The 17,721-nt window shown below is 47.3% G+C and overlaps 1 protein-coding gene across 5 annotated transcripts in view; it reads right to left on the minus strand.

Moving 5' to 3' along the window:
* Positions 1 to 17,721, minus strand: part of CHCHD6 (coiled-coil-helix-coiled-coil-helix domain containing 6) — a 119,987-nt gene that overhangs the window by 33,932 nt on the left and 68,334 nt on the right. For all 5 annotated transcript variants that reach the window (XM_030502439.1, XM_030502443.1, XM_030502440.1 and 2 more), the window contains one exon: positions 16,945 to 17,080. In XM_030502439.1, the coding sequence (XP_030358299.1) occupies positions 16,945 to 17,080 (136 nt within the window). The remainder of the gene's footprint in view (positions 1 to 16,944; positions 17,081 to 17,721) is intronic.

Below are 17,721 nucleotides of genomic sequence, written 5' to 3' on the forward strand. Positions count from 1 at the left end.
TGCAGGAACTGGTGCAATTGGTGCAGCCAGTTCAGGTGATGTTACTGCCCTGTTACCCAGGGCTCTCCTACACACACCCCTGCTCTGGTAAGAACATGGTGCTGTGTAGCTTTTCAGAACGCAGTGAGTCTGTAATGAGCAGCTTGACTCCTCAGGAAAGGTCTGAGAGGAAGAATAACGCCCATGAGGATTGCAATGTCTAAGCCATGGTGTACACAGTGCTTCCCATCAGGATAGGGTACATGGATGGACACATCCAGGGGACCCAAAGCTCCTGCAAAACCATCTTAAGGGCAGGGATGAGCTGAAAACACAGCCAAGGAAGGTCTATTTGGCACCTGGCTCAAGCTATCCTTGTAGGCAATGAATCCTCTCTCTCAACGCTAGCTATTTTAGAACAAGAGACGAAGAATCTTCACAAAGTAGAGAAAAAAATTGACAACTGAATATGCAGCACTGCAGAGAAGAAATCAGCTGCACGGTGCCAGCTCTTGTTTCTGTTCCTCACCCACTTCAAATGCACAACCTCTTCCACATAAACACTGAGCAAACCGTTAGAAGGACAGCGACTGAGCACACCTCATCAGAGTCCAAAAACATGGATCCTCTGGCAGAAAAAGGCAGAATGGGAACAGAAGGCCAACTCCATCCACCCCAGCAGTCAATTCTTCTATGGTTCACACATATCATTTCACCAGTCTCCAACTCGAAAGTCTGAACTACTACTTCTTTCTTGAAGTCAAAGAAAGAAGTTAGACAGCATAAACACTGAGATCCTCCCACAAGAGGACTTTTTCCTCCAGCCAAAAGAATTTGTTATTCCAGGATTATTAGAGCATTTCTGAAGAACTGAGATGTAGCCTCCTCAATCTGCATGTTTCTTTTCTCTGCAGAGCCTGCTTCAGGGACACCTTCCACTAGAGCAGGTTGCTCCAAGCCCTGTCTAACCTGGCCTTGAAAATCATCTGGTATTGAGTCCTGACGCTGCAGGTATCTCCTCTGCTGGGTTTGGCTGCTCCGTAGCCAGTGATGCTAAAAGAAAACACGAAGAGGATGCGCCTTCAGCCTCCTCCACCCTGCTTGCTCAAAACTTGGACACCTCCAGATACACAGCCCAGGTTTGACCACTTAAAGGATCACAAATGTCCAACATGTTGCAGAAGGGAATAGTTGTTACCCTTTGTCTATGCCAAACCCAAGTAGCCTGTGCCACAGAGAGTAACAGCGTGACAGAAGGTTTCCAACAGAGACCTTGACCTTCCCATGGTCCTGAGGGACCCTGCGCCACATTTTTACCAGAGTCAGGACCCTGTATTCCACCAAACTGAATACATTTTGTCTAAACTAGGAGGATGACTGCAAGTTTAACGCAATCTGCTCTCCTTCACTGCGGATCCCAATCTGCTGGCAGGAGAAGCTGGACCAGTCAGCACCTGCCTCTTCTTTGTCCTTTAGGTGACTACGTCACTGTGCTGCTGGAGCAGATGCCAGCAGCGAGAGCTGCACAGCAAAAACCACTCGGGAAACTCACCAGCTGGGTACATAACCCGCCTTAGCAGAGCTGCTGCTCGCACTGGGAAACCTGCAAACCCATCTCTGGTACCTTGTCGTGGCACTGGTTGCGATGGGAACGTGGATCTGGGATACCCCAGCTTGTCCCCTTGCCGTACCAGCGTGATGCTCAGCCATTAGTCTTTTACTTGCCCACAGCAAACAGTATCCTGCAAGGCTGATGCATAGAGAGGGAATGTACTTTGGATCCTTCAGGGTTAAAAAACCCTGCATAAATCTGACAGGATGAGAGAGAAGCTGAAGCAGAAAAAGAAGGTGTGAGGCTTTACACAGCACCCACACCTTTCTACCCTCCTTCCACGGAGTCTCTGAATCCTACCCGTGTTTCCTGGAGCCCAATTCCCCTGTGCCAAGCAGCTTTCATGCTCAGCGAGGAGCACGGGGGATGCAGAGGATTACTCTACATCCTTAGGAGCTTCCAGTCCTCAGAACCCAAAGACTTCCCTTGCTCCTCTGATCAGCCGTGTCCAGATGCATATTTAAAAATAAGACAGACACTGAACTCTGCCTTGGCCCCTGAGGGAGCTGCAGCCTCCTCTTTCCAAACTGAGCTTTCTAAAGCCAGCTCAGCGCTGCAGGGAGCAGGCAGCCCCGTGTCAGCTCCAATACAGAGTTGAAAATGAAGGGAATGCAAAGAAAGGGGACAGAAAGGAGGAGAGGATGCACAGACACTGGGAGGGAGCAGGTAGGAAAATGAAGACAGAGGGGAAAGAAAATATCTGAGCCCAGACTCTAGAAATAGGTGAGTAAATAAAAAGATAGGAGGAGAAGGAGGTAGCAAAAGCAATGTATGTCTAGATTGCTTGTACGTGCTGTAAGAAAACCCCTGTAGCTGGCCAGAACTGCTCACACTGCATGGTGAGGAGGATATCACTCACTGATAGTGATAACACCGAGCCTAAACATGGTTTAGAATATATGTGAAAGACCCACAGCTTCAGTTTCAATCACAGGCCATCACAGAAGAACATTTAGGCTCACCTACAGCTCAAACATTTGCTGTGCACTTTCCTGACCTAATGGAGGCCACCCCAGTGCCAGCGTGGCATTTAGAATGAGCTAGAACTCAGCACACCATGAAACAAAACCAACCAAAACCTTGATGGAGAAAACAGCTTGGCAGTGCCGTACCCTGAAAATGGGGATCCCTCAATCTCCGTGTTTCCAGATCCTGCTCAACGGGATCCTAAAAGGATTCCAGACAGTGAACCTCAGAGAAAGAGTTTTGAAAACCTTAAGATATTGTTGGTCTATTAAAGACAATCAAGTGCATGCCTAGAAGTAAACCTGCAAGTAAGAGCTGCCAAGTCAGAACTCGAGGGCAGGTTCTCACAGCTCCACAACACGAATTCCAGAAGCTCATCAAAAACTTCAGCGGCACTTGAGCAATCTGTGCCAGGATCGAGACACGTTTCCAACTGATGATTCGGAGGCAATTACCAGGAAGAGCACAAGCTTGCCTGAAGCGTGCAGCCTGGTGTGAGCTTACCACGCTGCTGCCATGGTCAGGTACGTGGTCAAGTACAGACCAAAACTGAAGAAGCCAAGGAAAGCACCAACAGAGAGCGCAAAGCAAGAACAAAGATGGAACAAGAGCCGAGGATCACGAGGAAGAGCAGGCAGGACCCAGACGCACAGGTACAGCCTAGAGGCTTGTGGAGCAGTTCAGAGCCACTGAAGAAATTCCCTACATCCCTGTCTGGTGGGTTCAAACGCCAGCCAGACCCAAACCTGCCGAGGAGATTAACTGCAGACAGGCACAGATTAACACACAATCCCTGCAACTTTCATCCCTATGACAGTGTACTAGACTGCTGCGCTTTGGAAGACTCTTCTTGAGGGAAGATGCCTACTTCAACCTTCAAGCACCACAACACTCCTCCTGCTTTATGTTGTCCCTTAAGAAAAGCTTTTCATAGCAGCAATGAAAGCTTTTTGCACTGAACAGCTGGAGCCAAAGTCAAAGCACAACCTGGCAGTTTTCTTGGCTGAACAGAGATGCCATTGAAGCTGAGCGTCACAGGCCAACAGCCCATATTGACAAAGGTTTGAGACACTGGTTCAAGACAGTAAGAGTCAGGACTGCAGTTTGCAGGATTTACAGGAAGCATATTTTGAACCTTATCCTTCTGCTGCAGCTGGCATGCAGGGATTAGCTCCCCTACTTCTCCCCTTTAAATCACTTTTTCCACAACACCTATCAAAGCCACCATCTCCCCAGCAGGAGCAGCCAGGACTTGCTCAGGTCTCCCCAGATGCTCAATGAACTCTGTTCTCCATGTGGGAACTCTCAGATCCCACAACTTAATGAAGCGGGGATTTGGATCCAAGATTCAGGTTTCCATGAGGAGGATTTCTGCTGTTACAGCAGATCTGGATCCTGACACAGCCACTGCGAACTATGTGACAGGATATGAACCCTCTTCTCTGTACCCCTGCTGCATGATCTCACTCTTCAGTTCTTCACACACCTCTTTTCTCTACAGTATTGCAACACTTCATTGATTCAACACAATCGACAAGAGAGCATGAAGGCAGAGTCAGACTCTGGGATTGGAACAGCTGGTTTTCTTGATGGCATCATGTCCCAAAGAGAGCTATGGAATCGTAAGAAAAGAGACTGCTTATTCTCAACAGCAAACAGCTCCACGCCAGAGAAGAAAGCACAACGCTGCTGACGGTGACAGAAAGGCAGCAGTGGGATTTGGAATACATTTCATGTATTCCTTGCTGGGTCATGCCTGAAGATTCTGTGGGAGAGTGGAGCTGGGTCATGCCTGAAGATTCAGTGGGAGAGTGGAGCAGAGTCACGCTTCAAAGCCTATCGCTGTACTCACAAGGCCCATGAAAACTTCATAAACACCATCCAATGCCCACATGCAGACCTGCTGACACAGCAGCTCCTCAATGACCACACTCCACAACTACTACACCCATTCAGCTGTGGAATAAGCTCCTGTCAGTCAAGCCCAAGTGGGCTTGATGGTGGATGGATAAGGATGACCAGCAGGGACTGAAAGAGATGGTCAAAAGTCACTGACCCTGTGACCAAGCTTTGAACTTACACTAGACATAATGACCACCCATGTCCCAGCCAACAACCACACTGAGTACCCACCATGAGCTGACACATCTTAGGCTATTCCACTCACACACAGTTGTCTCTCACACTAACCCTTGGGCACAGGAGCACAACATGCCAAAGTTTCCTCTTCCCTTATCTTCACTGTTATCCTGCCTCAGCATGCAGCAGCAAAACCAAGGAATTGACAAGTGCCTGCTCATCAGCAGGAGGAGGTGCTGAAGCCAGCGAGGATCAGCAGTTCCTCTGGTCCACAGAGCTTAAATTTCTCAAGCATGAAACATTTGACTGAACAACACAAAAAGAGTAGGAAGCAAGAAGCTACCTTAAATCCATGAGCTCTTTGCCTTCTTCCAGGTTGCTCATGTGTAATATCACATCTTTTATCTCATCCTAAAATAAGAGAACATGCATTAAAGGATCAGACCATCATCTTCTGAAAGCTGGACCTTTCTGCAGCCCTCTCTTGCCAAAAGGGGTTTGCTTCCATTTCTCAAAAGCAAAGGCAGCAACCGATACTTGGATAGAGAAGGTGTGCTCCAAAGGACAATCCCAACAAACAAGACTGCTCTCTCTTCTCTGTGCTGCAACACCACCCTTGTTGAGTCTCTCCAGTGAAGCTGATTATAGTGGTAAGAACAAGTCAGCCCCTCGAACATTTAGGTAAGCCAGTCTTCAAGTGTAAATAGGGCATTTCACGAGCAGCAGAACTGAAGTCACTTGGATTTGTGTCTCAAGTTAAGTTCCTCTGTGACCAAACTGATGTCTAATAAAGGGTGAGTCAATACCATTCCCCGCTGCACAAGCACCGCTGGGGTCCCTTCCCTCCACCTAATTGCCTGCTTTCACAAGATATACAGGAACTTATTACTTCAGAGCCTTTGTGCCTTCTGAGGAACATCACTGCAGCTCACCAGCAGGTTCAGAGCAAGCAGCGAGTGGAGCAGAAACCAGGCGCACAGACACACAACTCGGGTACGTGAGTCCCGTTGCCTTAATCAGGCCAAAGCTCCAGGCAGGGCTGGGGAGCCCCTCCACACAGGGAAAGAGCTGGCACATGAGACCCAGAACAGTGTCACCCGTGACACCAGAGCAGGCTCTGCCCTGTTCTCCAGGGGCTGCTCTGTATATCACAAAGCTCCTGACCTTCCAACATCTGTTCAGCTCTCATTCAAAAGCAAGTCAGGGCCCTGTAAGGCAGTACAACATCTCAGTTGACATTTCAGTCCCCAAGAGAGCAGCTCTCCTTTGGCTTTGTGTCAGCCACCTTTGGCTGTGTCAGAAAACAGTGCAGAGCCTGTTCTCTCAAGCGAATCCATCTGCCTGTGCAAAGGTTCCCAGTGAACAGACAGGAGGTGGCAGCTGGAGAAAGGAGACCTGGGATCACTGCACACAATCTCACCTTTTATTATTTGTCCACGTTTACTGCACACAGCCTGGCTCTAATCCATCAGTGCAAGAAGCCTGCTCATACACCTACACGACTGCAGAGACTTCCCTGCATTTTATGGGGCTCTATTGCAGCAAATGTCAGGCTCAGCAAAACAAGCAGGCTCTAGCAACTGTCTCACACTGCCTGGGATCAATCCTGCTCATCTCCCAACCAGCACACACTGGAGATTGCATTAAACAAGGAATTAGAGAGCATTCTGTTGTCTCCAGTTCACGCCATAGGCTTGTGTGCGCACACATGCCATCAGCAGAAGCTAAAATGAAGTATGACTTTCACATTAAATAGCTCCCAAACCCCTTGCTGTTCTTGAACAACCCTGTCTATCCTCAGCAACAAACCTGCTTCTGCTCCGAGAGGTCAACCTGGAGTCTGTACAGACGCTTTAAGGTTGGCTTTTGCACAACGAGATGGTGGTCACTGGTGTAGCACAAGTTACACAAAGATTTCTCTAGGGCACTCCAGCTCTAGCACAGTGCCTTCACCATATCAGCTCCAGGTACACAAAGCTGGAAGAACCCTACCTGGATCACAGCATCCAATAGGTTTTTTCAATGACTGTCTTCTTCTATAAGACTTGGGAATATTTCCCGAGCCTCAGGATACTCCTGAACACACTTAGGCTTGGCAGTAAGAGACAAAATGCAACTCTGATGTGCCACAGGGAGTTAAACAGTCCTGCCAGCATCCTAGAACCCAGAAATAGTGCAGAGCTTGTTAAGTGGTGATAATCCTTGGTGGCCACCTTCAGCACTACTGAAGACAAAAGCTTTCAACTGTTCCTGCTGATATGGCCTGAGGGAACCTCTTGTGTTCAAACTGAGCAATTGGTGTACACCTGAATCCATGAGAAGATAAAGTAGTTGTGTCAGAGAGCCCGGAGGGTCGTTAGAAGCACCCATGTAATTCACCGACATACTGTGTTTAGCTGCAGCCAGAGCCTCAATAGAACTATGTGTTTTCTCCCTTCTTTCACCCATGGAAAGGAATCAGCAGAAGTGCTCAAACATAGAATTAATACAGCATTGAGATGAGACAAACAAACAGTAATTCAGGCTCCTTTCCAATTCCTTTGCAGAGATCAACCAGTCTCCATATCACATCTATAACCAGAAATTCTCCTATTCTGTAAAAGAACTCCTTTCATAAAGTTACCATGTCTGTAATTGAAACAGGGTATATTGCTTGCCCTGCTGCTTCAGCCAGAGATAAAAACCTCCCTTCTTCAACATTTAGAAACATTCTGGGTTTTTTTTAATCTTATGCCAATCCACTCCTCTAAATTACACAGTTCTTCCCCAAGTTTATACCACAAAGATGTGTTTACTTACACTTTCCTTCTGAACCTCTCTGTGCTTCTGAAGCAGGCAGATAATCACTTTGCCAGCTACAGTTTCAACCCTTGATCCAAAGGCTCACAGTCCTATCAGCAAAGTCTCTCACAGAGGAGTGTGCTAGACAGGAACTTCATGGCTTAAGTAGCTGGGTTGGGGCATTGCACAGTACTAAAGAAGAGAATTAACTCAGAACAACTGCAAGTCCTTGTGAATGGAACTTCAAACAAGCAGAAATCAGATTTGAAGCTCCAGGAGCCTGTACAGGTGCAAGTGACTGTAATGGGAAGGTGCCATCTCAGACCCAGCAGAAGGACCCTGCCCATGCCAAAGGCTTGCATGACCCAAAGGGTAAGTGGGTGCTCCCTCCCTTCAGTTTTTAAAGCAGTGTCCACAGCATATAAATTGGGTATAAATTCAAGTATTTCAAGAACACTTGAAATCACCCGCACCAGAAAACTCAGAGAGGAATCCAGGGAACAAGTAAATGAAGAAAAACATTCTCCATTTCCCTCTGAAGCACTTAGACCAGGTCAGGATTGAAGTACACGCTCTGCAGAGAGGAAGCCAGAATGATCACTGTGCACTTCAACCTGCTCAGGAGTTAAAAAGAAATAAATCTCATTATCTTCTTTCACCAATGTTAAATTCATTCTGAGAAGGGAAGCAGGTACCTGCAACACCACAAAATGCTGCAGATGTGGTGGTGCTTGTTCAGAGCTCCCACTAAAAGAACAGTTGATAGTGTTTTCCCAACAGAGCGAACCAAGTAACCCTTAGCTTCCCATTACACAGTTCAGTGAAGTAACCCAAGAGATGAGCTGCTCTGAAAAACCAACCCAGTCCTTGTGGGCAGCAGACGTGGGCTGATAAGCAGAGGGAGGGAATGCAGAGGCAGATGGGTAGAGGGAATGGGAAATGACAAAGATAAGCAGGCGCAGGGCAAGCAGAGAGCATGAAGGACAGAGGCAGAAAAGCTGAGATTTCACAGAGTACAGACACTTGAAAAGTTCAATCAACAGCTTTCCAATACCATTATTCTCATCATCATTCCTCCCTAATACATGCAGGGCACCAGCTGCTTGGAAAATGACCTTTCAACCCTACCAACCATACCTTATTACACTAATTCAGAGCTGGAGGTTGGCTGATCCCAAAATCCATTTACCCAGGACAAACAAGCATCCAGCAGGGACACAGAGTGAACACATTGTCACAACAATTCTGCCTGCATTTCTGGATGCACACAGCAGAGCAGCAGCTTCCCCACCTCTGACACTGCAGCACCAGCCGAACTCAAGGCTTCACCGCCTCCTTCCTCACACAACAAAGATAGCAAACTCTAACTGGAACAAGTGCTGGCTTTCTGGACAGCTTCTGTGGGTGCAGAGGTCTGTCAGAGCCTTTCGCCAGCTCTTAAAGGCCTCTAACCAAAAAAGATGTTATAACCAAACGAAAGCTTCTTGCCAGCAGATGAAAGCAGCAGAGCAGAGCTCAGTCTGGCACTACATTCAGATCATTGTATCTTCAACATGCCTTGTTCCTATAGCTGAAGCACTGGTGTCCAGCAAGGTTCCTTCATCTGGCTTCAGAAGGTCTAGCCAGGACTGACAGCTTTGAATTGCTTTGGAAGCATCACAAACACACTAGGAAATATCTCCAGACAAGGAGGCCTGTTGGGCAGACAGACAGTGTCACAGAGGGGTGAAACCCACAAACAATTAACACAGGCACGATGCAGACACCAACCTCCCCACAAAGGTTGGATGTTGTAACAGATGAATGCTCCACAGTCTTGGACAGAGAGGCTCTGTCCAAGCAGCATCAGGGCAACTTCCGCAAGCCTTCTCCTCCAACATGCCATAGCCCTGATGGCTTCCTACTAATAGCAGGGCTCGTCCATCATTCATTAATGTCCCAGGTTTGGCAGCACAGAAAAGGATTAGTTAGAGCAGCCTTGCTTGCTTGGTAGTAACTCTTCCACCGGCTCGGGACCAATGCCACCAGAATAACCCCTGCACATGCTACACAGGCACATTGAGCTGATTGGTGAAGGCTTCAAATCCCATTAGTCCTCAAGGTATTCGGCCCCAAGACCTGCTAACAAAACCAGCTGATGGATGGTGTGTGGAAACTGCAAACTGCATGTAGCAGGAAGCCATCCTGCTCAGAGCACGACCAACAAGCAGCATAACAAATCTCTGGTTCCCCCTGTTTGTCACGAACACTTTGGCATCACCGATACAATTTCCCAAGTTATAGCCAAGTTGTCAGAGAATGGATCTAACATTAGCACGGAAGTTATGGAAGTCAGGGCTACTTTGGAACTTCTCAGGAGTCTGAAGGCATTTGACCGCTGACCTTGTGCTTCTAACCAGCAGTTGCTATCGACAGCAATTTCTGTGGATCTGTTTCAATCTAACTTCAGCAGCAAAACACATAGTTTAAAAATTGGAAATCAACTTCCTTCTGTCCAAGAGTGCTTGGTCATCAGTCTCTGGGAATTAATCCGAGTCACAATTTCCACTCCCAACTTGCCAGCACAGTGCTACAAATCTTCTGTGAAAAAATCTGGCATCAAACCAGCGTGATGTATCACAACACTCCCTCACCCCCAAGCAACTGTTTGCCATACTAGATAAGCCTGACTGAATTCAGGCTGCAGCTCCCAGCAAAACACTGCTTAATACATGATACAGAGAGCACAGAACTAGAGAAACCTGTTCGCTACAGTAGGTCCGTGCAGGTCCGGTTAATTCAAGCCAAAAGAGAAGCAATTTTTAAGAGAGAAAGAAAAACCCCACAATACATCAGAGAAACACATTCCTGACAGTGCTCAGCCCTGTTTTGCTTGAAGTTTTGATACTCGACTTCAAAGGAGCCTTTTCTGATTCACCCACTCGAAGACCACGTCCCAGCATCGAGCCAGGCATGGCTCTTGTTCCTCACTGGGAGCTGTGATAGTATTTTTACTATAGAAAAATTATTGGACTGATTTTAAACAGGTTCAGGCAAAATAAGCTTTAAAACAAGCAGAACTGTAGCACAGGCCACATTTTAGAAGTAACAAAATACCAAATAGCTCAACTTCAGAAATTGTAATAGTATTCTGATTTCCTCCCCTCTTTACCAAAGTTGCCTTCAAAGGCCACTGTGAAACATGCATATTTACATTAACTCTACCTGTAGTATATCTGAGATCAGAACCACCAAGCAAGAAATTAGACACAAAGGCAATTCTGCCTCACTCTAACAATGTCAAAAACGCAAATCAAACCCCCAGAAAACCAAAAGCACATGGACTGTGCACTGAACTGTTACAACCAAGTTGGTTTTGAGAAGAGAAGCAGGGTCAGAAGTCCTCCATCCTCCTTCCAGCCCAAGCAACGGACACAAGAACTTGAGAGGAAAAGATGATGCAGGGTATGGACTAAGGATCTCTGGAAGAGGAGACCTGGGCACCGACAAGTGAGCAAAACCAGTTTTAAGCTTATTTATGGCCTTGTTTTCTTCAAACATGGGGAACTCCAGGAGGTGTCACACTGGGCTTTGTGCGGACTGCAAGCAGCAGAGAGAGGAACTGGTGGTGTGGGTTATTGAGTGCTGACAACCCACGAGGCTGTGGGCGACATGAGGGCTTTGGGAAGTGCTGAGGCACACAGCAAATAAAGAACTCAGGCCTCCAGTTTCACAAGTACAAGTGGGCAGCAGCCACTTTCATTTCAACTGGGCCAGCATTATACTATGGGACATGGCTCATGCATGCAGGTGGTGGTTTACACCCTTCCAGGCAGCTCCATGGTTTAAGAGTATCCACTGATGGTCTCCAGAGGGTATGAAATGTTGTGGATAGACCCAAGACTCACCAGAACCAAGAACTGCTGCCTTAAAAATCAAACTGTTTCCATCCTGTATAATTAGAAGCAAAATAAGGACCCTTGTCACCTTTGCGAGCAGCAGGTCGGGGTGTGCGTGGGTACAGCTCATCCACTGCTGCTCTCCTCCGCGTTCACAACTAAACACAGCTGCCTGCAGCTTGTGGCCTCTCCACCAACCAACTCCCTTGTGGGGACATTTATTGAGTCATAAACTCCTCCAGCAGCATTATCACCACAGCATTTGCACAAATAAAGGTTGGAAGAGAGAAAGATTAAATAAAAGAGAGAATTGACTTTAGAGAGAAGGCGAGGGAAATGCTGTACAGGTAGGTTTGCTATGAGGAAGGACTGAGCGATGGAAGGCAAGGCAGAAGTACATGTGGCTGAGGATGGCTGGCACACCATCCTCCAGATACAGAACCCAGATTTAGCTGACAAAGCTGACCTTCAGAAAGCTCAAACAACCCTAAAGCCTTCCCAGTTAGATAAAGTGCATTGCAAGTAGCATAACATGTGACGTATTTATATCTCCTCAATGAGACTTCAACAGCTAAGATCTACCACTGCAGAATCCCAGGGGAGGAGAAATCCTGGTGTTCCTCAAGTATAGACATGGACCTTGCTATACATGGCCAAAGCTTTCTTTCCCCAGCCACACACAGGGATTGCTCCTCTCTACCCCAATAAGTACACAAACAGTCTACACAGCATTTTGCAATCCATCAGAATGGAAGCAGCTCTTTAACAACAGCCTAATGATGCAGAATGATCGGATACCTGCAGTGCAGCCCATGGCATCCAGAACCTCCTCTCTTAAGCAGAGAGAGATTCAGGATGAGGAAACAATGGCTCCCACCAGACCACGCTTCAGCAGGATCCAGAATGCTTCAGTGATCCTGCTCCATAAGGATGGGACACTGCAGGACTACCTGTGGCATCTCCTCAGCAACCCAGGTCATCACTGCCCAGAGGTTAGAGAGAAACTTCCAGCAGAGCCGCAGTGCTCTGGGGGGTGTGCCAAACAGGAACCGGGCTTTCACAGGGATCACTTGGAAAAGGAAGTGCAGTAAATGGACCACATTCCCTTTATTACAGCCAAGGGCAAAGGCGAATACAGTTGACTCGGGGTTACGTTAGAAGTCTACCTCTGCTGGAACCCAGTAAATCAAGGGTGTTTGCAAGGGCTTGGTTGCATAGAAGAGTGACTCACAGAGTGACAACCTTCCCTGCACTTCCATTACAAACCCAGAATGTTCATATACAGAGTTGCTGTACCATAAACTCACCAGTTTATTGCACTGTCATTTCCTTATGCAGACAAGCCCTAAAGCCGCGACAGAAGCACCTTTGTTAGGAACAGCAGGCTCGTGAGCAGCAGGACACAGAACAGGGGAGGAAGAGCACAGGCTTATGAACGCTCCTAGCTCAATGTACACAGCTCCTACTGACAAGGGAATACACGTGTCTGAGTCTGCAGCTCTTCATAGCTTGGTTTGGCCAGGAGCACAGAAATTTCACCTTGGTCCTTCTGTGAATGACAGGCACCCAGAGACAGTAAGAGAACACTCAGAAAGACAGGGATAAAGCTCCTCACTAACACATCTTCCTACACGCAGTTGCAAGAAGCAGGTTTGTCTGAACTCTCAAATCATGTCAATACATGGTCACCAGAGGCTGCATTTTCCCAGTGGCAGCTGGTGGGAGATTCCCTGGTAAAACCACCAATTATGGAACAAATTAACCTAGCAAAATTCCATGGAAACTCAGCTTTACCTACTGGTGTGAATAGGACATAAGGGAAGCAGGATGGGTCACAGACACTCCGAGAAGCTTCCATGCGAGTGCATATGTGCAGGGGTAAAGAAGCAATTCCCTAATAGGAGTCAGACTTGAAAACATCATTCATTTTTCCCTTCCATCTGGACTCCAAGTTAGAAATGACAGACATTCCCACTGCCCACTGTCCTCTCCCTTCCACACCCTCTCCTCGTTGGCACGAGATAAAACCTTGGGCAAACAGCAGCAGCAATTTCCAATTCTCATTATCTGACGGCAGCAGTAGCTCTTGGTGAAACTTGCGGTCAATAAACTACAGGCAATTTTAACAGACACAATGGGAGCTGCCCCTCCCACAGCTGCCCCATTATCCCTGCTTTTATTACATTTAAAGCCAGTGGGTTTTATGCTGGAGTTGCAGTTGTGCAGAGCCATGAGAACAGACCACCAATAAAGATAAAACACTCCCAAATTAAACAGGAGACGTCACAGTAATGTACTCTGAAGTCCGAGAGCTTCTCAGAACAAAGCACAGGCCACGGAAGGAAACCCGGAGCCTGAGCGGGCTGATGCTGCTGCCGCCAGCCGCTGGTATCAATGGCAAAGTCAGCGAGCAGGTTCAGCAGGGCAAGTGGAAAGTGTTCTAGCTACAAAGGCGGATAATCAGAGCAGGATCCTGCTCCCGTAACTCTTAAGAACATCCCACCACAGGGAGTGCCCAGAGAAGCTGTGGCTGCCCCATCCCTGGCGGTGTTCAAGGCCAGGTTGGACACAGGGGCTTGGAGCAACCTGCTCTAGTGGAAGGTGTCCCTGCCCGTGGCAGGGGGTTGGAACTGGAGGAGCTTTAAGGTCCCTTCCAACCCAAACCAGGCTGGGATTCTAGGATTAACTTTGGAGTTTGTGGTCTGGATGTGCATCCAAAGCAGCAGAGAGGAATACTCACATGTGGATGGCAATCCAGTGGACCTGTTCCAGATGACTCTTATAGGATCAGAGGCACCATGCTCTAGCAGTGCCTATTTCTCTCCTTTGACTACAAAAGATGCCCTGAGGGCCAGAAGATATTCACAATAGGTAACATTAGCTATATCCCCATCACGCACTACAGTAAAGTAACCTGTGCCACTGAGAGCCTGTGCAGGAAGTAAGGAGAAAATACATTTCAAACCACATTAAATGATTAGCTGATATATTTGTCCGTGGGGCAGAAGTAACTGAGGGAGCATCTCAGCTCCTGTCTCAGAGACGTGCACAGCAATAGGCAAAGGGAAACCAGTGCCCAAAGGAACAGTCTCAAACCAACCCAGTCAGGGGGACGATGCGAAGAATTATTCTCATCCACTGTAAGCTGTAATTTTCAGTCTAGAAATCTAGAGCTTGCTTTCTCTCAGCCTAACGTATACCATGCCCTGGAGGCGTTTTTACCAGCCATCAAAAGGAACTTGCAGAGAACCAGATGCTTCATTAAAGAATATTCACCAAGCCCTATAAAATCTTTAGTAAAAAGCAGAACAACAAATCACCAGTGTGTGCAAGGGAGCTGAAGTCACACATCCAGCTTTGATTGCAACCTCCTGCGCTGGGAAACACACTCTGCTTAAGAAATACAGGGAAAAAAATACCCAAGAAACCAAGACATTCTGGCCTCTCCTTCCAACATTCCTCCAACCTGCATTTCCTGAGCGAGGAACGCGCGAGACAAAGCCATTTGGCAGGAGATGCTAATTTAAACTTAAAGAAAAGTAACAGCTTAAAAGGGGAAGGGAGGAGGGAGTTTTAATCCTTCTGAACAAACCCAACAGCTTGTGATCGCTACATATATCTCAGGAGTCAGAGGACTTGGTAAGAGCAGGGAGGTGAATTGAGCTGTCCTGGGACAAAGGGAATGACATGGATGTACAGCCTTACAGGAGTTTTGTTGGAATGTGTACTTGCAAGGCCTATAGCTAGCTGCAAGGTTTAGTTACCTATTCCTTAGTCTCTCTGATCCCTTCTTGAAACATAGAAAGGGATCTTCTGCCACATTGTCATCCTCCACAACAAGTTAATGTCCTATGCATTGCTCCTTCCAGGAAGTTTCTATAACAGTGGGCAATAAAATTCCCAAGTTCTCCGGGCACTCTGGGAACCAAGACAAGCCCCATGATGTACAAAGAAACCCTACCAAAAACCCCAGCACCCTCACATCCAACAACCATCCAAGTTAACAGGATCTTCCACTGCCCTCTGCTGTTACCAGTCATTCAGCTCCCAGTTCTCTCTTCCATGGGGCTGGGCTGGGCTCCGGGCTGGCAGCATCCCAGCCCCTTCCTCCGGCGGGTTGGAGCCGCAGCTTGCAAATATGCTGAAGTTTAATGCAATCTGTCTTCTTTGGTAATCACATTCCGCCCGCACCGCATGCAATAAAGATGTATTGGTAAATGCATTTGCTAAAGATATACCCGAGTGGAAAGGCTGCAAGTCTGATTTACAGGAGGGAAGGAGGAAGCATCAGGTAACGGGGGCTGGCAGCGGATGCGCCAACGCTCCGCGCACAGAGACCAAAGACATGGATTGTGCAGCACAGGCACCATGTTAAAGCTGGGAAAGGAAAAGAAACCACATGTTTTGGGAGCTGGGGACTTTAAAGATATCAGAGTAAAGCCCTTTCCCTGGCAGCTTTAACCTTGCTGATTTGCAGACATACAAAGACCTTCTTTGTAAACAGGAAGGAAAAAAATTCCACCAGGACTAGCAACAACATTTGGTCTAATATATCCTGACAATTTTCCCATCTCCTTCTGTCGGGCTGCTTCTGGGAGCCGGCTGGCAGCTTGTTTCATGTTATACTTAAATCAGGCATACAGCTTCCCCTCACAATGCTAATGCGACAGAGAAAGACTGCTGCTACGAAATCTCCACCTCTCCCCCATCCTTTGCATTAGCAATCCCAGGAGAGGAGTCTCAGTGTTCTATTCCCAGAAGGCTCCATCCCAAATCCACCTTAATACATTCTCAGCACTTTTTCAGACTTCTCTGGGCAACCTGTGCCAGTGCCTCACCAATTTTGGAGAATTATCTGTCCTCACACAGAAAGAAAAGCCCGTCCTTGAGACAGACCTGACCTGCTGAGTTGTCTCATGGGGAACAGCATCCTTCACACTCCAAACATTCCAAGCAGCACCTTACGTCTTACCACTCACTTTTCCCAAGACCATATCCTAGTTGTAAGGTCCAAATACTTCATTTTCACTTTATCTTCCACTTGTTTCAATAGCCAGAAATTCTTCCAAGGTACTGAGCAGCCACTGTCCTACAGCATCCTCAAGGGCTCTGCATCTCAGAAGGAAGAGCCATAAGGTTTGCTGCCTTATGATGAACACTTCCCAGGAGTGTGCAATTCTCCTGACAGCAGCTTTGCCCAGTAAAGCAGCTTTCCTCACGCAGCACAGAAGTAAGCAAGATCTCCAACTGCAAAGTCCCATAATGGGAAGATGTTTAGAGCCTGTTTAAAATGCTGCCAATGCTGGCAAAAGGGATCTGCCTACTGCTTGCAGCACACAGTGTTCACAAAGGCAAAACTTGGGAAAATCACTGCAACTCACTTTGAAACTTTGGAGCATCCATGGTGCTGGTTTGGTGGCAGCTGAGTACAACAGGACCCTCTGATGGGAGTGAAGCCGGGACATACCACAGCGTGACTGGGCAATGTGGAATGAATGTGGGAAAATGCATCCCAAGGAAAATGTGTCTCCTACGAAGATTGCAATTTGACTAACAGGTACCACAGCTCTTGGAAACACTTCTCAGAAGAAAACACCATGCAAAACAAGAGAGCAAAGCCAGCAAGTCCAACAGGGAAGCTTTTGTTACCTTCTGAGCTGCACTAACACAGCGCCGGTATTCCTTAGCCAGCTCGGAGCATTTCAGCACTTCACGTTTGTTTTCTTGGTAGCACTTCAGGATTTCAGCCTGGAGGCTTGCACAGACAGGATCCGTGTTCCTCCTCCTGCGGGGAAAACAAGCACGAAGAGATGTGTGAAGAGGAGTTTCCACCCACTTACTATCACTTTACCAGTGACACACATACTAATCTGGTGCTGGAGTCATCTAATCCTAATAGAGAAACTGGTGGGAGCAGCAATCACCAGTGTGGGTCAAATGACCAACAGTGTTTTCCAGCTGAGAAATCCAGCAGGAAGAAGGAACTCACTGTCTCTAGGTTACTGTGGAAGCCTGTTCTACCCTGAGGCAAAACATCACCTCTCCTCTGCAGTTAGGAAGGAAAATAAAGGAAAATAGATCAATTCCAAGAGCTTCAATGATTTTCTCAACTCACACTGGAAATCTTTGGCAGAACTCAGGAATCCTGGCTGGGCCTATGCGAGATCTGTAACAGCCTGACAAGGAACTGAACGGACTTGTTGAATAAGCTGCCTGGATCTATTGAATTCTCATCTATTTAAACAGTTCAAACCCTCCAGCACGGTTGGAAGCACTGCAATTCTCCCAGTGACTAGAAAAAACACAATAATAGCAAGAGCACATATCTGTTTCTTTGTATTTCTGAAGCAATTAGTACTCAGACCCCGTAAATGGCGTTGACAGCTACCCAAGAACAATTAGGGATGATGTTCTTTTACTCTAATG

Source organism: Strigops habroptila, chromosome 11, assembly GCF_004027225.2.
Source record: "Strigops habroptila isolate Jane chromosome 11, bStrHab1.2.pri, whole genome shotgun sequence".
Lineage (NCBI taxonomy): Eukaryota > Metazoa > Chordata > Aves > Psittaciformes > Psittacidae > Strigops > Strigops habroptila.